The sequence below is a fragment of the Mustelus asterias genome, chromosome 10, assembly GCF_964213995.1.
Source record: "Mustelus asterias chromosome 10, sMusAst1.hap1.1, whole genome shotgun sequence".
Lineage (NCBI taxonomy): Eukaryota > Metazoa > Chordata > Chondrichthyes > Carcharhiniformes > Triakidae > Mustelus > Mustelus asterias.
In genome coordinates this window covers 45,368,149-45,395,130 of record NC_135810.1, presented here as the reverse complement: position 1 = coordinate 45,395,130, position 26,982 = coordinate 45,368,149, and the positions used below count along the sequence as shown (strand labels likewise).

The window sequence follows — 26,982 nt, the reverse complement described above, 5'->3', positions numbered from 1 at the left end:
GCCCTTCTAAGCTCGCTCTTCAACTCCCTCTTAGCCAATCTAAAGCTTTCTAGTGCACTACCCGAGTGCTCACGTCTCATCCGAACATAAGCCTCCTTTTTCTTTTTAACCAACAAAGAAACTTTTTTGGTGCACCACGGTTCCCTAGCCCTACCAATTCCTCCTTGCCTGACAGGGACATACCTATCACAGACTCGCAGTAGCTGCTCCTTGAAAAAACTCCACATGTCGGACGTTCCCAGTCCCTGTAATCTCCTAGTCCAACCTATGTTTCCTAATTCTCTCCTAATAGCCTCATAATTACCCTTCCCCCAGCTAAAACCACTGGCCCGAGGTTCATGCCTATCCCTTTCCATCACTAAGGTGAACGTAACCGAATATAATCAGACATAATGGGTGAAATTCTCCCATCCCGCCCTCCACTGGAATTCTAGGGGGTTGGGGGTGGACCATGTAAAGGTCCATTGAAGTCAGGCGGGATCTCTGGTTTTCAGGCGAGTGCAGCCAGAGAATCCCGCCCAATATTTAATAAAAACTTTTCTATTACGTGGCAACTAAAATCTAGTCCTCTCAATGCTTTCTTCGAGTTCTTTATTCTTTCATGTGATGTGGACATCACTGGCAAGGCCAGAGAGGAGCCATATTGGATTAAATGTTAATTCTGTTTCTCTCTCCACAGTTGCTGTCAGACCTGCTGAGTTTTTTTCCAGCATTTATTGTCCTAATTGTCCTCGAGAAGGTGGTGGCGAGCCACCCATTTGGCATCTGAGTGTTAGGGCGAATGTCTCACCTGCCTATTTCCAAGGTTAGATGCTGGGAGGATGTCTTCCTTCAAGGAGCAACGTACAACTCAGAAATGCATTTTAAAGATTAGTTTTCCCCTGGAGACAATTTCCCCATTTAAGGTGGAAACAGGAGGAATTTCTTCTCCAACGGCCGTTAGCATTTGAAATTTTCTTTCACAAAGAGCAGAGGAGGCCAGGTCTTCAAATATATTCAAGGCTGAGTTAGACAGAATTTTCATCAACAAGAGTGTCAAGAATTATATGGGATAGGGCTAGGGGATAGACAAGAAATGGAGTTAAAGCCAGAGTCAGATCAGCCAAGATCTTATTGAATGGCTGAGCAATTTTGATGGGCTGAATGGCCTACTCCTGCTCCAATTTCTCAATCTTATATGCCCACTTGATTTTTTTCTCTCCATTGATCTGAGTGGAATCCACTCCGTTAACTGTCTAACTGGATTTTCAGTCTGGAAGATTGGATTGGTGTTAATCCTCACTGCCCCAGTATGGAAGCTACTTGTTTCCAGAAGTAGGGGATTTGGCTCATTTGTTGGCAACAATTAGAACTGCAGGGAAAGCCTTCTGCAACCATGTAGGGTCACATGACCTCTAAAGCAGAGGCCCGGGACAGGGTGACCATGTCAAGTGATTATTATATGGGGCATGAAGGCAAGTTTGGCCACAAGTTCAGATTGGAGGGTAAGAGTTGACCAAAATGTCCTGAGCTCATGATGTGGCTGTGAATCCTGAACCTGGGGTGGTTTAAAAGATGGCAGGGTGTAGGCCACACCCAGGGTCCAGGGCATCACGCAGTTGCTGCTTAATGTCTTGGATTCAATGTTTTGCAACAGCAGTAACCCTCCTGTACAGCTCCCTTACTATCAAATAGATACAGACCTGACAATGCCCTTCATACAGCCTTCTCATTAACAGGTATTTCAGGGTTTATGAAGTTCAAGGTTCCCGGAATCTAACGCAGCATTAATATCCCCATACACCCTGCTGCATTTGTTACTGAACATTAATTCCTTGGCTGTGATGGTCTGAGGATGTAAAGTATTTGTATTCCCTGCTGGTAGCTTTGCATGTAATTTACAGCACAGGAATAGACCACTTAGCCCACCTCATCTATGTTAGTGTTTAGGTTTCACACAGGCCTTTTCCCATCCTTCTTGATCACATGAAGAAATTCCTCATGTGTTTATCAAGTTCCTTGAGTATATTGATACTAAAATCATAGAATGGTTACAGCATAGAGAGAGGCCATTCAGGACACTGGGTGGAACTCACCCAAGCCCCTGCTGGCGTGTTTGATGGCACGGTGGGAGAATATGGGCGGAAGGCCAGAAATCGGTTTCAAGCTGGTGTGAATTTACAGAGAGATTTTCTGCTGGTGTCCATGATGGTGGGTCAGAAAACAGCATGACCTCATTGGGACGTAGATGAAGGCCCAATTCTCCTATGCCAGATTCTCCGTGATGTTGGTGAGAAAACACATCGAGTCCAAAAGACGTGCTGGTTAGGTGCATTGGCCATGCTAAATTCTCCCTCGAACAGGCACCACTAGAGTGTGGCGACTATGGGATTTTCACATTAAATTCATTGCAGTGTTAATGTAAGCCTATTTGTGACACTAATAAATAAACTTAAATAAATTCAAATCTTAACCAAATGATTAATACACAGGAAAACCATGAAACAATAGTTTTAGAAATGATATAGCTGATAGTTTCACAGAGCTCCTGTACCTCAAAATTTCCACATTACTATAGCTGAAACGATGACAACATTCCACACCTTAAAACTCTTACTCGAACAAAATGCTAAAAGTGTATTTACATTAGTTTTGTTCGCAACTTATACTTCAAACCGAAAAACAGAACATTCTTCTTTTTACACAACTAGAAAAACACTTCATGGATGTACTCCACACTGACCTTTAAGTAGACATTGGCCCAAATTTTCCAGGCCCCAGATTGTCGGAGACCAGACATGCTACTGAGATATACGTTAGAACGTTATGAAAATCCTGATACACTGACCTACGTGGAAATTTCTCACAAAGTTCAAACTTCCCATGACAATTACCCTGCTCCCCCGGGCCCTCAGTGAACGTGCCCAGTTCGATACTACAGTTAGAGAATCTGGACAGGTCCACGATATTTATCTGAATAGTTACTAAGGAAATGTTAGGCGGATTAAAACCTAACCTAACTCCTGGGTAATTAGAGAACTGACCCCTCTCCTGCTCATCCCTTGCTCTCACTGTCACTGACCTCCAATTACCCCTAACCTGACCCAACTATCCGCTGACCACCCACCTGACTACGTGCCCCCACCCCCATAGACCTGACAATCATCCTGACCTGACTACTCCACTGACCAGCCTTCAGGCCTAACTGACGATCACATCACCCTACGCCATCTTTTAAATCACCCCAGGTTCAGGATTCACAGCCACATCAGACTGGCTCACTATCAACTTACCTCATCCACCCTATCCATTCTCTCATTTATCCATTCACCCATTCGCTAATATTCAAACTGGACCTTTAAACTTACCAAATGGCAGACAGTGATGCAAAAACTGGGGCATGGGGGTGTTTTTTGTTCCCCAAATTTACTTGGTTGTGACAGAGTTCTTTGAGGGGCACTGCTCCATAATTCTGGAAAAATTGAGCTTGGAAGATCTTGGAAGAACTATGGAGCAACATCAAGTCGGGAAATGGTCACATGGCAATCTGACAATGATAGTCATTCCTCGGAAGATCCAGACTAAATCAATTTTCTCAGAATTATCTACAGTAAGAAGGAGGCCATTCGGTCTATCGAGTCTGTACCGACCACAAGCCCACCCAGGCCTTTTCCCACAACCCTCATTGACTCTGTTAATCCCCCTGACATTAGGGTCAATTTAGCATGTCCAATCATCCTAACCTGCACATCCTTGGACTGTGGGAGGAAACCGGAGCACCCGGAGGAAACCCACGCAGACACAGGGAGAAAGTGCAAACTCCACACAGACAGTGACCCGAGGCTGGAATTGAACCTGGGTCCCCGGTACTGAGGCAACAGTGCTAACCACTGTGCCACCGTGCTGCTCTCTGCAGATGACAATTAGTCGCAACATAATTCTTAGCTTCTGAGAGTTTATTTATTTTCTTGAAACACATTTTGAAAGCAACTATGGAACAAGGTTTGTTTATGAAACACCTTAACAACTTCTTGCTGGTCTACTGGAATATCACATATTCCACAACCAAGACCTCTTCTGCCTTAGTCATGATAAAAAGGAAGCTGCAGTTCACATTTGATCTTCTAAAACCTCTGAAAACTAAGATTGTGTGACAAAAAGAACAAGCACAGTGGAACAGCAGGAAGGCACAGTTTTCCACCAAGTAGTTTTGGCTGAGAACTACTCGACAGGGTAGAAATGGATTCTGCCACAGTATTGGTGCAGACTGAACCTGTCTCTTACACTTTCCAGACCAGAGATAACAATATCTGGAGGAGACATGTGGATCAGTTATTGGCTGGAAAAACTGATCCGGTAAGAGAGTGTAGCCTGATGGAAATTCGGGTTCCGTCTTCCCGAGTCAAGACTTTCCCACAACCTTAACACCACCAGACATGTTGGGGAAATCAATTCCTCATCCTCTGTTCAGACTTGAGCATCATTTAGTTCCTATGTCAACGCTGGTTAAACCAACCACTGATGACATCAGTAGGAAGGTGAAGATGCCAAAGGCTCAAGCTAGTGCGAAGATGAAGAAGGCACCAGAGGTTCCCTGTCAATCATTCTGGGAGTGACGACTTCCAGACTGTCTGCCTTATTAATAGCGACTGACTCATTGACTTTTGTTCATGTTGAACTTGTTTTGGAGGTGTTTAAATAAAGTGGGGAGGAAATGTTATGTATTTGTTCCTATTGGCTCATTGTGAAGGTAATGTAGTAATGTAGTGATGTATGCAATCAGAAGTGATGTCATAAGATGTAGAGAGGGAAACAGAGAAAAACAGCAGCCATGGATGAGATCACAGACCATAAATAAAGACTCAATCCATTTTTAACCCAGTGTCAAGTGTCACGTCTCCAAATACACAACAACAGCCATTTGGAGATTCATTCTTCAGGGCAATGCGTTGACCAATCAAGATCAAGTTGCCTGGTTTAAATTTCAAACAATGTTTGGCAAATAACTGTCAGTCACCATCACCATGATTCTATGGATTCTCCATGGCAACACTTCTACCAATCAGACTACTGTCCAACCAATCAGCACTCTCTTCCCAAACAGTCTAAATTGTTTTTTTTCCTTATTCTTGCGATGTGTCCTGATGAATGCAAGATGAAAAGCTTTGGCACGTCTCTTTGCAGCTAAAATTCTGTACTACCAAACATCTAGTTAATATTTCAATTCTCAAAGGTTTGTACATGCACACTACAAGTCTCTCTTTTATTGCATCCCCTTTAAATTGTTCCATTTATTTTTTGACTTTCCTTATTCTAGCTACCAAATAGTCACTTTAATTCTCATCATTTTCTCATCACATTGTTCTTTTGTGTAACTTCATTTATTTTTTATATATTCTAACATTTTCTTAGTTATTTTTTGCTACATTTCTTCTGTTGGTGTAGGACCTTTTCCACTAATCCCAATGTTATCAACCAGCATTAATAGAAAAGTAGAGCAAACCAACCTGAAAGTGTGATGTCCTCGCCAATAACCTGTTCTTCAACGACATCCAGCGAACTGTCATTAATCATTCCATTAGTTTCCTCATCACAAGCAAGACCAGAACAGTCCTGCAGCAGCTCTGCATTGGGTACTTGCTCCACAATGACAGCAGGGAAAAGACAAGAACTGCCAAGCTGCAAGAAGCACAATAACAGATGGGTTGTTGAAAATTCTACGGTTTGAGGTTTAAATTCATCCTTATCATTATTGACACGACTGTGGGAGTACATTCCAATCCTGTCCAAAAATAGTTCTGCTCATACTCGGCTGGCAGGTTCAGAGGTAGTAGTGCAGTACTGCTGATCCTAATGCTGCAATAAGAGGGCACTAGTCATAGAAACTGTGGCTCTTCAGTTCCCCCCCACCGTACAAAATTCCTTCCAACCAACCGTTAAAAAGTTAAACATTGACAGCCTGAAATGTATCACATACACTAAAAGCTGTGGCTGGAATTACAGTCACGGTTACCATGTAAACACTGTCAATGTCAAGTGGCCATATCTATAAAGCCAGCTGTTGGGATAAGAAATGTTCCTTGTTCCAAGCCGATGGGGACTCGGCGAACCATTCAATTTTTAGATAAAGGGGCCTGAAATGTGTGCCAGTTTCAGAACAGGTCAAATGTTTGCATTCAGTAAACGAAATACTGCTCACCTGTTATTCTCTGAGTGCCCCATCATTTTCATGTCTCTGGCTGACCAACTTGATGTTAAAGCTCATAGAAATCATGATGTACAAAATCATATTTTTTCTAGCAATAGATTATACTCCATACGATATATTTTAACACCTTCATAAGCAAGTATAAGCTGAATGTACTCACACCAACCTGAGGTCTTACTCAGTCTATGAATATTTGTGTTTCTTAAAAACTCTTCAACACCTCAGGTCCAGATCACTCCGTGTCAAATAATGAAGTCTCAATTGAGTACATTCCCAGACAGAATGCAATGTCATTTAAAAACATTTTTGGAAGGCACAAACATACCATTCGCACCCCAAAGAGTTGACATGGTTGTTTTTAATGTTAGCTGATTACTTTGCAAAGGCTTATTGTAAAATCTTACTATTTGGATGGAGGTATGTTTTTCAAAAGCAGCCTTTTGTATTTTTAAAGCATTATATTGGATTATACAAGTACAGATAATGGGATGATGCAGATTTTGAAAAACCACACCTGCCTTGTAAACAAAAATGGTGGAGCTTGAAGAGATTTGATAACACTGCAGAAATGTAGTCTTTGGAATTCACCAGGAAAATTAATACAGTTTAAAACACCACCACAATATCAAAATAACTTCCACAAGAAATGTATAATATAGCTCTTGCATATTAACTATTTACCTTAGTTAGCTTTAAAGTTGAATCATTAAGGTTCATTTACATTGTTTGAAATTCGATTGTGCCCACAATCTAGTCGAAGGATCATGATGCACAAATAACTCCAATTCGTTGAAAGCATTGCAAGCAAATGCAAATTTAGTGCTGCCTGCTCATTCACATGATAGTGCGGTGCAGCCCAGTACTACATGCAATATAGAATGACTGCATGCCTAGCACCATTTAGAGTCAGCCTACACTGGTTAAAGCCAATTTTTACTTCTTCAAGGAAAAGTACAGTTTGCTTGGAGCTGATGCTGGAAGCGGCTGGGGAAGAATGACTTAAAGAGTAAAAATGGCACATAAAAATAGCAAGCTCTCAGATTTTCTGATGTAGTATTGGAAGTACAGGGGGTGGGTAGCCCCCTGTAAGGCGAGGTCCGCTTCCTGCAAGGGCCTCCATGTCTCTGGCACTTGTAAAGAAATGGAGCAGAAAGCCACAAGAGGTCAAATCCAACCATATCACGCAAAGCACTTTTTGAATGCATTATTGACAGAAGTTTAATAAACTCGCATTAGTGATCAAGTTCAGTGAATTCATCTTCAAATTCACCTTACAACTGAGCAACTAGCTTCACACACTGCTCAATGCATTACACCTTCATCACTCATCTGTCAACAATCTTAATCAATCACAACTCATCCATTCACTTATAGCTTTGCCTCAAGGATGATTAGGGACAGGCAACAAAAGCTGGCCAGAAAGGCTCATGTCCCATGAATAAAGAAAAATAATTGATCCACTTAGCACTGCTGCAGCCTCATGGGCACTGCATAGGGAGAACAGGGTGGAATGGGGGGGTGCAATCAAAGGCAAGCTACATATCAGTAGGACTCAATGGGACAGATACATTTTCATCTTGGAGGTGGGACTTATTAGCCAGGCTATTTTCCAACTTTACTATCCCACCTTCTGCTCAGTAGTGCCCTCTCACATGATCTTCCTGGTGGACTGAGGTAGTGTAGGTAGGCTGAAGTTAGGGACCCCACCTTTTAAGCATACCCAAGGTGTAAACAGAGGCAGTCAGTTTAAAAGTCCCATTTCTGTCACCGACACCTCAGCCCAGTTCTGTAGATGATTGTGAAGAATCTTAACGTGTTCTCACCATCCACCCACCCATGCCCCTCATTCCCATGTCATCATATATTCCTCAAATTCCATACTCCCATGGCCCATCACCTGGTAACCATTAAGTACAGATCTCATGAACCCTATAACAACATTGGGATGTCTTTCAAATACTCATAAACCGTCAGGAGAAACAGTTGTTAAAAAAAAAATCAAAAGCCATGATCCTTTTAGGATCTCTTAAAACTGCTAATAATAAAAAAAAACTCCCAGTCCACTTGAGGGTTATGTCAATATCCCTGTTGAGCCGAATCCATTAATGAGTTTGGAGCTCAGCCAAGCATTAACGAGATTCCATTGCACAACTGTGTCAACAAACTTCCAGTAAAGCCTTTGAAATAATTTAAAGAGCTCAGCCACCTGTTCAAGCTTTGAAGTAGTCAAGCAGAGGTCTAATTTGACGCTCAATTAAAAGATTAAAGCACATGGGAACAATTGATACATTCAATTCAGAATTTTAGTATTGTCCAATTCAGAAGGACATTTCATCTAATGCATAATGTACTTTAATGCTTCTGAAGTCTTTCCCACTTTTACAATGATAGTCAATGTAATAATCATTTGCCTTTTAATAACAAAACCCTATCATCAATCATTGTATTAAAATATTTAAATCATCATACACCATTAACATGACAATGTGAAGTTTGCAACAAGCTTTTGCTATTTTGCTTCCTTTTTGTCTGAAGTTGAGATGAGAAAATTCCAATCTAAGTCTGTTACAGAAGATTTACTCCATTCCAACTGTGTCTTCTTGAGGTCAATTTGACCCCCAGTGAAAGCTTGCTTACTTCCTAGCACTCCTCAAGAAGGATAGTTACTAGTTGCTGAATGATCAGGTAGCAATCTGTTAAGCTTTCTTCATCTTTGCTTTGGCTGAGCATGTTCTGAAAGTACTGAGATCACAAACTTGATAAATATTATAGTGCATACTGTACTTAATGTGAATAATCTGGTACTAATTACAAGTTATGTATAATATATATATATATATATATATATATATATAATATATAAATATAATAATATAATAATATATAAAATCCCAATTTATCAGACGGTAAACTAATCTTAAGATTACTACTTGCCCAATCCCTTACAATAAGCTAAATGTTCACAACTGTCTCTTCTTACATACTGCCAGAACACTGGCAAAAACAAAATAATGAAAAAGGTAAAGCAACATTGAATTTGCATGTTAAGGTATACACACACATACATCGCACAGAATATCATGGTCCAAAAACAATGAAACATCTCACGGTTGTGGTGACACTGACAAATCAGCTGAACTTCATGCTGACAGTTTATCAGGTAATCACAACTCAGCAGTACTACATTCCACACTGTCTATTGGTGTAAAAAATACATGAGACAACGTCAGACATGAAAACACCATTTTGCACAAAGAATTTCTTAATCAAACCACATGGAATCCAACCTGTCATGGACACAGTCAAGATCATTTAATCCCCTAAATGAAAGGTCTGCATCAACTTTCTTATATCTCCAAGTAAAACTGTAGAACATGTAACCATACTGCATCACCACTATTAAGCCCTATTCAGGTGTCCTCTGCTGCAGTATCTGTGGACTATTTGAGCATTGGTTCTATATAGTATGGTACAGTCAACTATTAAGAAAAGGTTACCAAATAACATTTAAGCAAAAAAAACACGCATTGATATAGTATATTTCATCACAAAGCATATTCAAACATTAATAGTAGGCAGCAGATGGGTATTACATCAGCTGAACAGTATATTAATATTAGATTAATTCTGAGATTAGGTACTAATTTCTACAGAACACTATGGCTTTATTGATATCAGATTATACACAATGGGCAGGATTTTACAACCTTGCTCGTCCAGAAACTGTAAAATCCTGCCCAAGGTCAACGGACCTTTCCATGGTCTGCCCCTTGTCTGCTCCGATTCCCATGTCAGGCGAGGCGGTAAAATTTCACCAGACTTGTACATGATATCGAGACCCATGGATTAACTTACAAAAGAAATGCTGCATGTCGAAGTAAAAACAAACTCATGACTGTCAGAAACTAATTCATACAGAATATGTTGTACAGTCTATTACGAACAGCAAATTATGCACCTGATTACTCTCAATTAACATCCTGCTGAAATTAATGTGCTATTGTAATTAATAAAATACTGAAGCTTTTTCAGTGTAGAACTCTCAAGTGAAAGATTCAAAACATGCCAAGGCATGAAGAGTAAATAGTTTTATGGGTACAACAGGCAGGAATTACATCGTAGCCCAGCAGTCTTCTCCAGTATATAGAAAGCAAGAGTTCAATACAGCAGGCACCTGTTCTGGAAAGGGAGCCACTAATAGAGGTGACCTTGCTCTCTGCTTGAGGCCAAACGGGGTGATCTGCTGGGCATTCCCCTCCCTGAACTCCTCCCGAGAGCCCAGATATTGTGGCCAGGTGGGAAACAGCCCTTATTTCCACTTAAAAGCCTCAAGTGGGGTGAGGGGAAGAAGTCCTGTCTTGGAGATTGACCGGCAGCTTTCCAGTCATTCTGGGGATTGTGTGCAGTGGCCAGTAGAGGAACTAAGTGCTGGAAGCCAGAAAGGCAAGTGCCAGGAGTCAAAAAGATGCAGGGAGGCAGATTCAGAGATCTCCAGGCCATAAGGGGTGGGTGCCCCCAGTCAGAAGGGGGCTTCTGATGGAGGTGCCCCATCCCCTTCTCGACTGAGATCGAAGTCTGTTCAATTACCAGTCTCTCTGCATGCACCTTCCCTCATCTATCATCTGTCTGCTGGCCTAACAATTGAGGTTAGGTAGGAAAAGACCAATAGATGGCCATTTAAGGGCCTTAATTGGGGCAAGGGCAAGCTTTCCATCCGAGACCATTCCATCCGTAAAATCATGCCCAGGTTGAGGCAGGACCCCAGAAAGAATCCTGCCATGCAATTTCACACTCCCTCTCCACCTCCCATGTGCCTGCCATGGCTGGGGGTGGCAGGGTTGGAGTAAGTATAACATTTCGGCCATACAGAACACTATGCTGTCCATATACTGTTTGCAACTGCACCAATATTGCCAACTCACTGCAGTGACTTTGATGTGGGATTTAATACTGCTGTGCAGGATAGGAACTTGACAATGGCAGCACTTAAATTGAGGAATCTTTGCACTTTAACAATTGTTTAAAGCAAACATCCCAACAGCAGGGCAGCCTACTCACCAAATCCAAAGGACAGTGGAGAAGTGGATACTCTGTCAGAGAGCAGCATAAATGGGAAGGGCCAAATGGTCTGTTTCTGTGCTCTAAAATTATCCAGGGGGAGAATCTTTGTGAATTGTATTGGATCTCCCACCCTAACTCCAATTGAGATGGGTATTAGGTTTGACCTTAAAAGAGGCCAATTGAGATGGGAGAAACTCTGACAGATGTGGCTGCATTTTTTCTATCTTATAACAGTGGATGGGGTGAACACCGGTGGAGGTTCTACAGGTGCGATTTTATAAATTCTCCTGAAAGAGCTCTACCTTTGGAAGGGAATTAGGCTCGTCAGGGTCTGCTGCACTGCCTTTACCCATGCAGTTCTGTCTGCTTACCATGGCATGCCTAAAGCAGCACCATCTTTGCAGGCTTTGCTTTGTCAGGGAAGTAGGGATGAAATTGTGCCACAAACTGAATCATGAACAACAGACAATATCCAACATAGGAACAGTGTGGCACAGTGGTAATGAAAGCCCCCACAGCCCTGAATGTTATTGCTTCAGACTTATCCAACAGCAGCTTATGTCTATACAGAATGTTTAATGCTAAGGTGCTTCATAAGAATAAGCTATCCTTCTTCTTGATCTGCCTGCAATATTTGACACAGTTGATCACATCTTCCACCTCCAATACCTTGTGTTATCTAACTGCGTGGACTGCACTCTCCTGTTTTCATGCTCATCAACCCAGTTTTAGCCAGAGAATCATCCGCAATGGCTTCTCCTCCCACTCCTGCAGTGCTTTGCTGACCCCGATAATCTATCCTTGCTCCCCTATTTCACATTTACATGCTGCCTCAGGATAATATGATCCAAAAATATATTACTTTTTACATGTGCATTGACAACACCAAGCTCTACCTCAATACCACCAGTTACAGATGGGGAGAGGGTGAAGGGATATCTCACCCTTTTTCTCACCTCTCAGCTGACCACAAGATGTATTTTTGAGATGGTGTTTTATAACCCTTTTGAGTGCTTTATGTTAAAGAACAGACATGAACAGGCTTACTTTTAATTCTAATCTAAAAAAGAACATTTATTTTCACGACACCAAACGTGTAAACACAACAAATACCCACTCTCTAAACAGGCAAACACACATACACAAAGCAGAAGATGATTTCTAGAGATGCAACATGCATTAACAGAGCACCAAGAAACAAGACATTTATTTTTAACCAGTCCTTTAAGATGGAGTTCGAAAAGCATTGCCAGCCTGAAGGATTTCTCTCTTGATTCTTTGAAGACAAAGAGAAATTGGAAGTTCTGTTTGTCTTCGATCAAATTGTAGTTATGCTCCCATAGAGGAGAAATGTAATCTTGCAGGAAAAATGAATGAGGCCCTTTTCATTGCTTGAGCCATATGTTTTCGGAAGGAATATTTTTTTCTGACTGGGTGCAAGTCCTCAGCCTGGGACTGGTAGCACAGTCTTGCTGGGTTCCCATGTGGATTAATAAAGGGATTAACCCCCCTCTCTATCTATTTTCAGCCATTTGATGGCAGTATCAAGGTATTCCATTATCCACACAATGAGTTGGAGCTGATGTAATTGGCATATATGTGTGTGTGAGGAGGGGAGGGGGGGATGACCGATATTTCCATTAGCATTCCAGGTATGACCATCATCATGGAATGGCTTTATTTGAAGTCCCATCTTCAAGGAACCAATTGTTCTAGTAGCCATTGCCCTTTAAATCCCTTCCATTGAAATGGTATGTCATAGTCAATTTGTAACTGGAAAACCTACTTTCCATTCTTAAGTAACTTCCCAGACATTTGTCTCCATCTGTCCAGAAACCACAAGTCAACCGATTTCTGGAATCCATTTTCTAAGGGTACAGCATCCATCCTTCCATATTGCTTTACTTTTAACAGTACAGTGCCCACTGCCAATTATTTTTACGGGCATGATGTCACTGTCTTGCAACTCTTTGAACTCCCCTGCTGTCACTACATTATCAGACTGCTCAGGCACCCAGTACTGGATGAACATAAAATTCCTCCAATTAAATATTGGGAACACCGAAGCCACTTCTAATCCCATTCCAAACTCTACCCTTTCCCTGGCAAGAGTCTAAGATGACACAAGTCTGTTCATAATCGTGATGACATATTTGACGGAGATGAGCTTCCAACCACATATTCATGCCATCCAAAAGTATCCATTTCCACGTCTGTAAAGTTGCCCAACTTTACCACTGTCTCAGTTTATGCGCTGTGGCAGCCCTCATCCATTCCTGTGGAATCACAGAACCGTAGAAACTGTATAGTGCAGAAGGAGGCCATTTGACCCATCGAGATTGCACCGACATTCTGAAACAGCATCTTATCCAGGCCCACCAACTCATCCTATCCCCGTAATCCCATGCATTTACAATGGCTAATCCACCCAACCTACACATTTTTGGACACCAAGGAGAAACTTAACATGGCCAATCCACCTAACCTGCACTGCTTTGGGTTGTGGGAGAAAACACATGCAGACCTGAGGAGAATGTGCATACTTAACAAGTCAGTCATCCAAAGCCAGGATCAAACCGAGGTCCCTGGTGCTCCAAAACAACAATGCTAACCACTATGCCATCATGCTTTATTATCTCTCGACATGCCTATTCCAATGCACATCTGGCTGACCTCCCATATTCTACCCGCTGTAAACTTGAGCTCATTCAAAACTCTGTTGCCTGTGTCCTTACTTGCACAAAGTCCCAATCATCCATCACCCGTGTTCACTAATGTACAGTAGCTCCTAGTCAAGCACTGTCACAATTTTATTATATTCTTTGTTTTCAAATCCCTTCTGGTCTGTCCCTCCCTACCTTTGTAATCTCCTCTAGTGCTAGAACTCTCTCAAGATCTCTCATTCCAGCCTCTTGAGCATCCCCAATTTTATTGTTCCACCATTGGTAGCCATGCCTTCAGCTGTCAAAACCTCAAAAACTCGAATTCCCTCCCTAAACCACCCTGCCTCTCTATTTTCTTTCCCCATTTAAGGCACTCAGTAAAACCAACCTCTCTGACCAAGCTTTTGGTCATCTGCTCATGTGTCTCGTGCCAAACTTTGCTTTATAAAGCTCCTGTGAAATGCCTTTGAACATTTTATTACACTAAAAACCTTATATAAATACAGGCTGTTGGTGGTGCTGTTGAGTGTAATCAGACAAAAATTAATACCATGTCAAAGGAGGCAGCACAGAAACTCAAAACAGCCATGTCTCAAAGGAGAGAGAGAAACGGAGAGACAGATGTTTGGGGATGCAATTCCACAGCTTATGGTGTAGCCACCAGTGGTGGGATAAGGCAAATCAGGAATGCAGAAGCAGCAATATTTGGATGAATATTCTTGCAAGCTTGGAGGTGGTTACATGATTACATTCGCAAAAAGCAACAGCTGAGTCGTGCGATGCAGCCACAAGTCATTACTGGATATTCCATAAGCATCTTACAACTACACTTGAGATGTTGGACAGATCAAGTAACATATTATAGGTGCGATCTTCTAATATTAAAAGAGGGCACTATGCCCAATAAAATTGAGCATGAAGTCAGCATCTGGATAACAGCTTAGTCAAATTTCCTGTGGCGGATGCCTTTGTCCCAAGCAGAAGCCACAACAGAAGTGCCAGGAGGACAACTGGAAATGCTCTACTGCTTTTATTCTCTTGGGCAGACTTTGAATTTCGTAGCAATAGTAAGGCTTTTACTTAATTATTCAAGTATTCAGTGAAGATGTAACTGCAACATAAATTTGTCTCATCACTGCTTATTGAGAACCATATGTAGAACAGATCGAGTATTCTTTCCACGCATTAGCATTTTACTTAAAAATTCATTAAAAGCAAACAATTCTTCAGTTGAGGGTTATGAATGCTATTACTTACTCAATCTCTTGTCTCTATCATTGCCATGCCACTGATATGCAACTCTCATTCACTGAGGAAGAGTATCTGATTTATCAGCAACCTTTACTCTTTTACCCATTCCTTGTATATTTTGGAATCTTTTAGTCAGATATTTCAGCCCCAACCACCACTCTTGTAAGCAAGGCCTCAGTCCCTACGAGCGGGGATACACAGTAGGCCGTATACATTATAAAGTATACAGTATCTTAGGCTTTATTAATAGGGGCATTGAGTAAAAGAGCAAGGAGGTTATGTTGAACTTGCATCAGGCACTAGTTTGGCTTTAGCTGGAGTATTGCATCTCGTTCTGGGTGCCACACTTTAGGAAAGACGTGAAGGCAGTGGCGAGAATGCATAAAGGACTCATGAGAATGGTTACAGGAATGAAAAACTTTAGTTATGAAGATAGATTGGAGAAATTAAAACTGTCTTCCTTGGAGCAGGGAAGGCTGAGAGGAGAGAGAGAGAGGTATTCAAAAATCATGAGGGATCTGGACAGAATAGATCGGGAAAAATTGTTCCACTCATGAAAGGATCAAGAAGGGCACAGCTTTAAAGCAATTGGCAAAAGAAGCAAAGGCGACACGAAGAAAAATGTTTGCACACAGCAAGTGGTAAAGGTCGGGAATACACTGTCTGAGTGTGGTGGAGGTAGATTCAATCAAAGCATTCAGAAGGGAATTAGCTAGTTATCTCAAAAGGAAGAGAGTGTGCAGGGCTAAGGGGACAAGGCGGGAAAATGGAACTAGGTGAATTGCTCTTTTGGAGAACTGGGGCAGACAACAAGGGGGGCAAATAGTTTCGTTCTGCGCTGTAATAATTCTGTAAAATCTGTGGTTCTGGAGTGTACACTTAACTGATGACATAGCAAGCCCAGCACTTGAACAGAAACTATAGTTACTTTACTGAACCAGTCACAAGTACTTTTCTGGACTTTGGAAAGAAATAGAACAACCGCCCAAACCACAGCAAAGGTGTATTAATAATAAGATAAACAGTATCAAAGAGAATGAAGCAGATTACTATATATTACTGGACCACTTAGAATTCTTAAAGTGCAGAAGGAGGCCATTGGGCCAATCGAGGCTGCACAGACTCTGACAGAACATTTTACCCAGGCCCACCTCCCCTGCCCTATTCCTCTAATCCTGCAAATTTACCCCACTAATCCTCCTAACCTACACACTAAGAGAATTTAGCATGGCCAACCCACTTAATCTGCATATCTTTGGACTGCAGGAGGAAATCGGAGCACCCGGAAGAAACCCACTCAGACACAGGTAAAATGTACAAACTCCACATAGGCGGTCATCCAAGGCCTTAATTGAACCTGGGTGCATGCAGCAGTGAAGCAGCAGTGCTAACCACTGTGTCACCCCCCCAAATGCCCAGTGACCCACATATGGCCATGGCTACTGTATCCCAGTGGTAACTTGATCAGATTATGACTGGGAATTTCTCAGCTAGAGTCCTTTTTCTGAAGTGATTATGTCTATTGCTAATTCTTCAGTAGGTAGGGATTGGATGTCATAGAGTTATACAACACAAAAAAAGACTTTTTGGCCCACTTTGTACATTAAAACATAAATACAGCATTTTGATTAAACATTTTCATTTTTAGAATTAAGACTGAAGCACAGCAACTATTACTCTTTCACCTCTACAGTTTTGAATATAGTGCAGGGTCCATATAGCTACCTGTTCATATGTGTGACTATTTCATCAGTAAATCATTTTCAATAACACATTGAATGATCATAAAGATACATATCAGCAATTACAAATCAGCAATTATGGTGAGAGAGATACTTGAGAGAGAAAGGTAACAACATTAGCAAATTTAGGAAGACATTGCCACCAATAATGCTGCAGGTAAAATCTTAACATTTTATAGGGAACACATTGGGTGGGATTTTCTGTCTTCACTTGGCCCAAAACTGGAAAACTCCACCCCGAGGTCAATGGACCTTTGCATGAAGTTGCCAGAACAATGTGTAACTCTTAATATTCTGCTTTGTTTCCCCAAGGATAAAGAGGAGGAGGATGAGAATCAGGATGTCACTCTGCTATTTAGGAAAGGTGAGGGAGGGAAACCAGGGAATTATAAACCAGTTAATTTAACATCTGTTGTTGGGAAATTATAACGTCCATAATTAGAGATAGAATGATTGAACAGCTTGAACATTTTCAGCTGCTCAGGGAGAACCAGGTGGATTTGGAAAGAGTAGGGAAGGGGAATATAATTGATTTAAAAAAAAGAGTTGACTAAAATAGTGGATATTACTTATATTATTTCCAGAAGGAATTTGATAAAGTCCCTCCTTAGAGACCATCAGTTAAAGTTGAAGCTCATGGAATTGAAGGCAATTATTGACCTGGTTAGGAAGTTGGCTGGGAGGAAGGAGTCACAAAGTAGGGATTTTGGGCAGGTATTTAGTTGGCAGGATGTGACTGGTGGTATCAATTACCCATCATTTTTATTAACTTAGATGAAAGGATAGAAAGCTAATATTCAAATTTGATGGGCAGCATTGTAAACAGTGTAGATGGAAGAATAAAATTACAAAGAAATATAAAGTAAATGGGCAAAATTGACAATTGGATTTTAAAACAAGCTCATCCACTCGGGACTTAAAATGCATTGATAAGAGCACATAGACTAAATGGGGAAAAGCTAGAAACAGTGAACATCCAAAGAGATTTAGAGGCCAATGCGTAGAGATAATTAGAAAGTCATGAACAAGTACAGGAAAGAATCAGAATTGCTGGTCTTTATGTCCAGATGACTAGAATACAAGGGGGTAGAAGTCCTCCTTCAACAATACCCTTGGGATGGGATTTACGACCATTTAGAAAGATGCGGATTAATCCGGGATAGTCAGCACGGATTCGTGAAGGGCAAGTCATGCCTCACAAATTTGATTGAATTTTTTGAGGAGGTAACTAAGTGTGTTGATGAAGGTAGGGCAGTTGATGTCATATACATGGATTTTAGTAAGGCGTTTGATAAGGTCCCCCATGGTCGGCTTATGATGAAAGGAAGGAGGTGTGGGATAGAGGCAAAGTTGGCCGATTGGATAGGTAACTGGCTATCTGATCGAAGACAGAGGGTGGTGGTGGATGGAAAATTTTCGGACTGGAGGCAGGTTGCTAGCGGAGTGCCACAGGGATCAGTGCTTGGTCCTCTGCTCTTTATTAATGACTTAGAGGAGGGGGCTGAAGGGTGGATCAGTAAATTTGCTGATGACACCAAGATTGGTGGAGTAGTGGATGAGGTGGTGGGCTGTTGTAGGCTGCAAAGAGACATAGATAAGATGCAAAGCTGGGCTGAAAAATGGCAAATGGAGTTTAACCCTGATAAATGTGAGGTGATTCATTTTGGTAGGACTAATTTAAATGTGGATTACAGGGTCAAAGGTAGGATTCTGAAGACTGTGGAGGAACAGAGAGATCTTGGGGTCCATATCCACAGATCTCTAAAGGTTGCCACTCAAGTGGATAGAGCTGTGAAGAAGGCCTATAGTGTGTTAGCTTTTATTAACAGGGGGTTGGAGTTTAAGAGCCGTGGGGTTATGCTGCAACTGTACAGGACCTTGGTGAGACCACATTTGGAATATTGTGTGCAGTTCTGGTCACCTCACTATAAGAAGGATGTGGAAGCGCTGGAAAGAGTGCAGAGGAGATTTACCAGGATGCTGCCTGATTTGGAGGGTAGGTCTTATGAGGAAAGGTTGAGAGAGCTAGGGCTGTTCTCTCTGGAGTGGAGGAGGCTGAGGGGAGACTTAATAGAAGCTTATAAAATGATGAAGGGGATAGATAGAGTGAACGTTCAAAGACTATTTCCTCGGGTGGATGGAGCTATTACAAGGGGGCATACCTATAGGGTTCGTGGTGGGAGATATAGGAAGGATATCAGAGGTAGGTTCTTTATGCAGAGAGTGGTTGGGGTGTGGAATGGACTGCCTGCAGTGATAGTGGAGTCAGACACTTTAGGAACATTTAAGCGGTTATTGGATAGGCACATGGAGCACACCAAGATAATAGGGAGTGGGATAGCTTGATCTTGGTTTCAGATAAAGCTCGGCACAACATCGTGGGCCGAAGGGCCTGTTCTGTGCTGTACTGTTCTATGTTCTATGTTCTAATACAAAGCCCTAGTTAAAACACAAGGAAATCAGACACAAACGGGATTGTATTTTCTGAAATTTAGAATGAACAGGGCAATTTGATCAAGTTTAAGATATGATAGGGAACAGGAAAGATAGATAGGGAGAAACTATTTCTGCTGGTTGGAGACTCTGGGACAAGTGGACATCATAGATGAGACTAGACTATCAGAAGCAAAAATAGAAAAAGGCGGGAAAAGTTTGGAACTCTTCCACAAAAGATGATAGATGCTTAAGTGTCTGGGGAGACAGTAGACTAGTAACAATGGTCACTGGGCTCGTAACCCAGAGACCCAGGTTAATACTTCAAGGGCATGTGTTCAAATCCTACTATGGCAGCTGGTTGAATTTAAATTCAATAAATAAATTCTGGAATTGGAAGCCAGTCTCCATAATGATGATCATAAAACTATTTTTGTGTAAAAATTCAACTGGTTCTTCAGAGAAGCAAGTCTGCCATCTTTACCTGGTCTGGCCTACATGCAACTCCAGATGCACAGCAACGAGGTTGACTCTTAACTGCTCTCTGAAATAGTCTAGCATGTCACTCAGTTTAAGGGTAATTACAGATGGGCAACAATTGCTGGCTTTTCCCATTGGCACCCACATCCCATCAATTTCTTTCTTTAATTATCATTTTAAATTGGGGATTAAAGAGATATGGGACAAAATGGATTTACGCTTTCAAGTCATAGATCAACCTGAATGATATTGAACGTGGTTTGGGTGGGGGCGGGAGGGGGGGGGGGGAGAAATGGGGAACGGCGGGGAGACAGGCTCGGAGGTTAAATGGCCTACTCCTCGTCAGAAGTTTCTATGAGCAAAAAAAAAGTGTCCCATAAGAAAACCTTCCCTCTTGCATCCCTTCATCAAACAAGATGCCCTTCCAACTACTTACTAAATATCATGAAACATCCCCAGTGCTACTTCCTGCCACTTGAGACTGATAAGTTTTGACAGCCAGCTAGCACTTCTCACAAGGTTTAGGCGAGACACAAATCAAAATCTCACCCTGCGGAAGGCCAGACGTTTGGCCACCTGCCTTGGCTGCATGACTTCGGCAATGGAGTTAACATCCAGGTGACTTTTTTATCCTCCAATCCAGATCAAAAATTATTCAAACTTTTTTTTTCCCGAACCTCCAGTCAGGTGAAAACACTGAGCAGTGCGAGTATGCTGAAGCATTGTGCCACTAAGAGGAGAGGTCAGATCAGTGGTACATTCCATCTTTCTCTCTGCAGATCCTGATCTCAACTGGAAACCTTGGTCTAGAGAAGTGGAAAAGGTGAGAAGAGAAAATCAGATCATGCCTGCCTGCAACATTCTCACAGGCCTTCTGGGGGCTGGATCAGAGCAATGGGGGAGGCCAGTGGCTCATTCAACCAACCGGGGGTGAATCAGGCCACCAGGACGAGGATAAAGAAAATATTGAACAATGAGCTTTTATACATCATGGATTAAGTCAATGAAGGTTTTATTTTTAAATTTGGGGAATACATCAATTAAAACTGACCAATGGAATAAGAAGCTTGAACAAAGCTTCAAACTCCTCCCCCGCTTACCGGGGTTGAGAGATAAATGGGAAAAAACAAACAAATGCTGCATATCTAAAACAAACAAAAAATAGTTGCTTTTATATAATGCTTTTCATGATCACAGGAAATCACAAGGCATCACAGGTCCATCTGACAGTCTCGTTTGAAAGACACTCATCATCCACAAGGATATCAAGGATGATGGGAAGCAGGCAGGAAAGTGGAGACAAGCCATGATGTTATTGAATGGTGGGGCAGATTTGATGGGCAAAATGGCCTTCTCCTGTTCATATTTCTTATGTTCTCATGAATGCTCCACACATCCACTCCGAGCTAGCAGCTCGGAATGATATTGACCAGCAGGTCAATATCAACTAATTTTTAGGCCATCCATTCTAAATCTGAATTTTCAGTTAGGACAAAGAAATACAAAGCTTTAGAAATGAAAAAGCTAACATTATGCTCAGTGAAAGATTCTGTTTCTCATCTACTGCTACGGGTTAAGCCAAAAAACAAATGCATTCTGGCTTTTTTCATTAGCCGTGTGACAAATGTGCACTCATCACCTGCGCCCTTTCCCTTGAACAAGTCTGTTGCTCATACGTTCTATTTACTTGTCAGTTGAGGCAGCAGGTGGGAGGTTTTGGTTGTATTTCCGTTTGCTAATGACTGACAGTAACTGTGGAACAGGTGCCTCAGTTCAAAGCATTTCTAGAAAACAGCAGATTTGCTGCACTGAAGGAAATTGATGGTTAATCTGCACCACAATAAATGTTCCTTTCAATGAATTTATCTCATTCCGAGTAGCCTATTAACGGTTGTTACTGTACTTATTGGCAGTATAGTAAGAATTAACTTTAATATAGGGTATCAAGATTGGTTATTGTGAAGAACTATTTTGTTCTCCATGACCATCAGAAGCTAACAATTTTGCTTTGCTTCTGTCAGAATTATGAAAGAAATATCCCATTCTATGACTGCACAAATCGCATACTCAGTGACCTACGAAGCAGAATTGTTTTAAAAGACTCTTACTGAAATAATGTTATTTTTACTACAAAATCCGAGCCACAAGACCATAAGAAATAGGAACAGGAGTAGGCCCTTTGGCCCCTAGAGCCTGCTCCGCCATGCAATAGGATAATGGTTGATCCGATATTCCACACACCCACTTTCCTGCACTTTCCCTGTAACCCCCGATTCCCTTACTGATCAAAAATCTATCTCAGCCTTAAATATATACAAAGACTCTGCTCTCTGGGCAGCATGGTGGCACAGTGGTTAGCACTGCTGTTTCATAGCACCAGGGACCGGGGTTCAATTCTGGCCTTGGGTGACTGTGCAAACTCCACATAGACATTCTCCCTGTGTCTGCGTGGGTTTCCTCCCACAATCTAAAGATGTGCGGGTTAGGTTGATTGGCTATGCTAAATTGACCCTAATGTCAGGGGGTTAGCAGGGTAAATGAGGATTACAGGGAATAGGCCTGGGTGGGATTGTGGTCGGTACAGACTCGATGGGCTGAATGGCCTCCTTCTGTACTGTAGGGATTCTATGATTCTCTGTGGCAAAGAGTTCCAAAGAGACTCAACCTCAAAAGAAACTCCTCTTCATTTCAGCCTTAAATCGACACCCCTTTATTTTGAAACTATGCCCTCTGGTTATGGACTGTCCCACGAGGGGAAACATCCTCTCAGCATTTACCCTGTCAACCCCCTTAAGAATCTTATATGTTTCAATGAGATCACCTCTTATTCTAAATTCCAATCAGTAGAGTCCCAACCTGTTTAACCTTTCCTCATAAGACAAACCATCCATACCAGGAATCATCCTAGTGAACCTTCTCTGAACAAATCAAATTAAATATCTTTCCTCCAATAAGGGGACCAAAACTGCTCACACTGCTCCAGATATGGCCTCACCAGTACCTTGTACAGTTGCAGCAAGACATTCCTACCCTTATACTCTAGCCTCCTTGAAATAAGGGCCAAGATTCCATAGCCTTCCTGATTACCTGCTGCACCTGTGTGCTAGTTTTCTGTGTTTCATGCACAAGTACCCACAAATCCCTTTGTGTTGCAGCTTTTCTCCATTTAGAAAACATCCTAATCTTTTGTTCTTCCTGCCAAAATGAAAACTCATCAAAATGGATAGGTTTGGGTTAGGTGCCAAGTAAAAAACAAAATCGAAAGAAATCTCAAATGTGAACCCAACACAACTCAAACCTGTCCATTTCTGGTTTTAGCAGAGGAATGACAGGGTGGGAGCAGCTGGTGACCAATCGCAGCCCAAGAGACAGGCTAGTTATAAATATTTTAATAAGTCTGCATCGCTCAGGACTTTTCTTTGTTCCATTTTCAATGCAACATTCCATCAATTTCTGAGCCTCTGGAAACCCAACAGCTAAAGGGAAGTAAGGACTGGTGCATGGAACAGGCAGGTACATTTCCAACACTTCTTAATATCCAGAAGGAAAAGGAATGATTTCCCTGGATCAATAAGGAACCTATTAATCTTCCCAAAAATCAGACATCTTGCTCCCCTGTGATTTAATGCCACTTTGATGTCCTCCAATGCCTACTATCTTCTCTCATCTTCTAAGGACCCTTCTGATCATCTATCCCCTCATCCCCTTTTCCCATTGAATACTTTCCTCAACACCCATCAATCAACCCTTAATCTATCCAAATTCCCCGTCACCATTCCAACACCACAACTTACCCCTCCATCCTCTTTAATTACCAGCTGCAGCCCAAGGCCATATACCTATCCAATTAGTAGTCTGTCCTCTTCCTGTATGGTTGGCTGTGGATGGAAAACTCTCTTCTAAAATCAGTAATCAAATTCTGCCACGGTATTTGGTAAAACTTGAGAGAAACCAAACTAGTTGTTTTGGTTTTTTAAAAAAAAAAACATTTCCTCGTTGTCAAAACTGCCCACCTCCACCCACCTCCCTTGCCCGCTCCCACCCTCTCCCTGCCCACCTCCCCATTCACATCAGGGCCACTGTGTCTCGACAATGAATCTTGAATCAGATACTATTGCTTTCCCTCTTTACATGGACTCCAGATCGCCTGTGGAAGGGTGATGTCCTGTTTTGACTCTCATAACTGCAAATCCCAGGCAAAAGCCCACAGAAAGTCTGTGGACAAGTGTGTGTGTAATGAACAGCACACACAGCATGTTCACCACTGACTGCAAAATCAGTGTCAATTGTTTTACTGGTTACCCAAAAGTGGAACCATAAACCCACTTGTCACTTATTTGTAAGATACATCAAAGAAGGGGAAGGTGCAATGTTTTTTCCTCGACAGCAACAATTTATTTTTATGTAGTCCATTTAAAGTACTAAACTGTCCCAAGGTGCTTAACCAGAGCGTCATCACAAAAACATTTTTGACATCAAACTACAGAAGATACCAGGACATATGATCTATAGCTTGGTCAAAGTGGAAGGTTACGCAGAGCACCTCAAAAGAGAGAAAAGTAGAAGGTTTGGGAGGGAGGGGGGATTCCTAAGCTTAGAGCGAAGGCAGATTAAAAACATGATAGCTAGTTGTGGAGCAACTAAATTCAGGGGCACAGAAAAGCTGAGTCGTAAAGGAGCACAGAAACCTCGAAGGCTTGTGGGACTTGAGGTGAATAGAGATAGGGAGAGGAGAGACCACATTGAAATTTGAAAGCGTAGAAGTTTAAAATTGAGAAGTGGTCAACGGAAAAGCCATTGAAGGTCAGCAAGCACAGGGTGTGAATCGATTTAGAGTAAGTTCGTGCATAGACAGCAGGGTTTTGGGCAAGTACATGTTTCCATGGGGAGGAAGATGGGAGGCCATTAAGTCTAGAGGTAACAGAAGCATGGATGAGGGTTCTACCAGCAGTTGAGCTGAGGCAGGGTCAGAACTCAGCTATCACCTCACTGCTGAATTTATACAGTAATGTGGAAATGCCAGCATTGGACTGGGGTGGGCACAGTAAGAAGTCTCACAATACCAGGTTAAGTCCAACAGGTTTATTTGGAATCACGAGCTTTCGGAGCGCTGCTCCTTCATCAGGTGACTCATCTGATGTTGAGACTTCTTACTGAATCTATATATATTTGACATTTTTGATAATGGAGCTACATTTTTAGCCATTTGGCTAGTTTCACAATATATTTGATCCATTCGAGTCAAATGGTTTCAAGTTCAGTATACCATTTCAGAGACTGCAGTACATAATCTGACACACACTGTACTAAGGGTGTGCTGCATTAAACAATCTCAGGGATTGACCATTGAAAGAGCAAAAGGTGCAGTCATATAGCACCTTTAAAGCTCTTAAACATCCTCATACACTTCTTGGGAGTGCACTCATACAAAAAACTGACACCGAGCCAAAGAAGGAGACTTTAAAACAGGTGAGCAATAGCTTATTCAAAGAGGGTGTTTTAAAGAGCATTTTTCAAAAGGAACAGTGAGAAGTGGTGAGATTTAGTGAATTCCAGAGCATGTGTATGAACCTAGACAGCAGGTGGCACTGCTCTGGCAAGTCAATGCATTTAGCAAACAAATTGCAAACATAGATGATGTTTTCAAAAATCATCCGGGGTACATGCATGATATAGTTTGGCAGCTGCTCTGGTCTCAGTTACTGCCCACCAACTGAGAGTAAGGTATCATGCAGAGGCCACAGCCAGAGGAGATAGTGCCTGTCCTGCTGAGTTCTTGCAGCATTTATCTGTTTTTATCTCAGATTTATGAAATTCAGGATCTTGAATGTTTTTATTAACAGTCTTATCAACTTGTTCTGCCACATACAAAGACTTGTGAATTTCAACGCGGTACCTTAATCAATAATTTTTATTTCCAGTTAAACATTGAAATAATGTCTGCGAGTTGCTGTGAAGGTACCCAATTGATACAGTAGCTGAGGCAGCACACAAGAAGTTTGTTATCTTGGTCTTGCTATTGAAAGCTTACCTGGCTACTGAGTTCAGTGAAGAGGACATCAGAATCTCGACAGTCATCAGAAATTACTAATGAGAGTTAATCTAAAATGCAGCCTTTTGGGAGAATGGTCAAAGAAATTCCAAACAGCAACAATCACTGCAGGTTTATTGAGTAGTAAACAGAATACTAGTGAGTAATAGACTGTGGATGTATATTTGCATGAATATCACCATAGTCATTCCCAAAGCTCTGGTGCAATGCTTAGAATCAGTGCAACTATTTTGATAGTCCTCACAAAATAAATACAACAAGACCGTACATTGACTTTGAAAGTGCTCATACCCCAAGTTTGAAAACACCTTTATCATTGTAAGATGCCCCCAGACTCTTTACTGGGACATTATCAAATCAACTCAAACCAATGAATGAAGCAAGTTTTTTTTTACACAGAGGGTGGTGGGTGTCTGGAACTCGCTGCCGGGGGAATTAGTGGAAGCAGATACGATAGTGAGTTTTAAGGGGTATCTTGACAAATACGTGAAAAGGATGGCAATAGAGGGATATTGTTCCCGGAAGGGTGGGGAGTTTTAGTTCAGATGGGCAGTGCAGACTTGGAGGGCCAAAGGGCCTGTTCCTGTCCTGTGATTTTCTTGTTCTTTGGGCCCTTTCTACAATCATAGAGAAAATGGCTGCAGCAATCTCAAGAGCAGTCACATAATATTAAAACAAACCTTTAAATATTTTTTCCAAGATACATAAATTCACCCATTAACTAGAAGATACCCACTGACTGAAGAGCTAAAGAGAAAATGAGGAGAAATCATTTGATGCAATAAATTGTAATGCTCTGTAATGTACTGTCTGCAAGGGTGATAGATTTAACAGTAATTTTCAAAGTGAAATTGGATGTATACTTGTAAAGAAAAAAACGCAAAGAATTATGGAGGAAGAGCTGCTACTGACATGATGAACTGCGTGGCCTCTTTCTCCAATGTAAAATTCTACGCTAGTTTAGCAGAACATTAAAAGAAAGATAACTTCAGTATAAAGCAATTTTAAATCCTGTCCTTCAGTCAATTTTAGTAAATTATTCCTCACAATCTTCCCAAACGAAACACGTTAAAACCCAATTCAGAAATCAAAGATGTTTATAATGACATGTAA

The 26,982-nt window shown here is 41.6% G+C and overlaps 1 protein-coding gene across 6 annotated transcripts in view; it reads right to left on the bottom strand.

Moving 5' to 3' along the window:
• Positions 1 to 26,982, bottom strand: part of LOC144499570 (ETS-related transcription factor Elf-1-like) — a 176,610-nt gene that overhangs the window by 76,964 nt on the left and 72,664 nt on the right. For 5 of the 6 annotated variants that reach the window (XM_078221678.1, XM_078221681.1, XM_078221683.1 and 2 more), the window contains one exon: positions 5,487 to 5,658. In XM_078221678.1, coding sequence (XP_078077804.1) covers positions 5,487 to 5,658 — 172 coding nt within the window. Of the gene's footprint in view, positions 1 to 5,486; positions 5,659 to 20,366; positions 20,624 to 26,982 lie in introns of all 6 variants that reach the window. The other variant, XM_078221682.1, reaches the window with a different exon arrangement.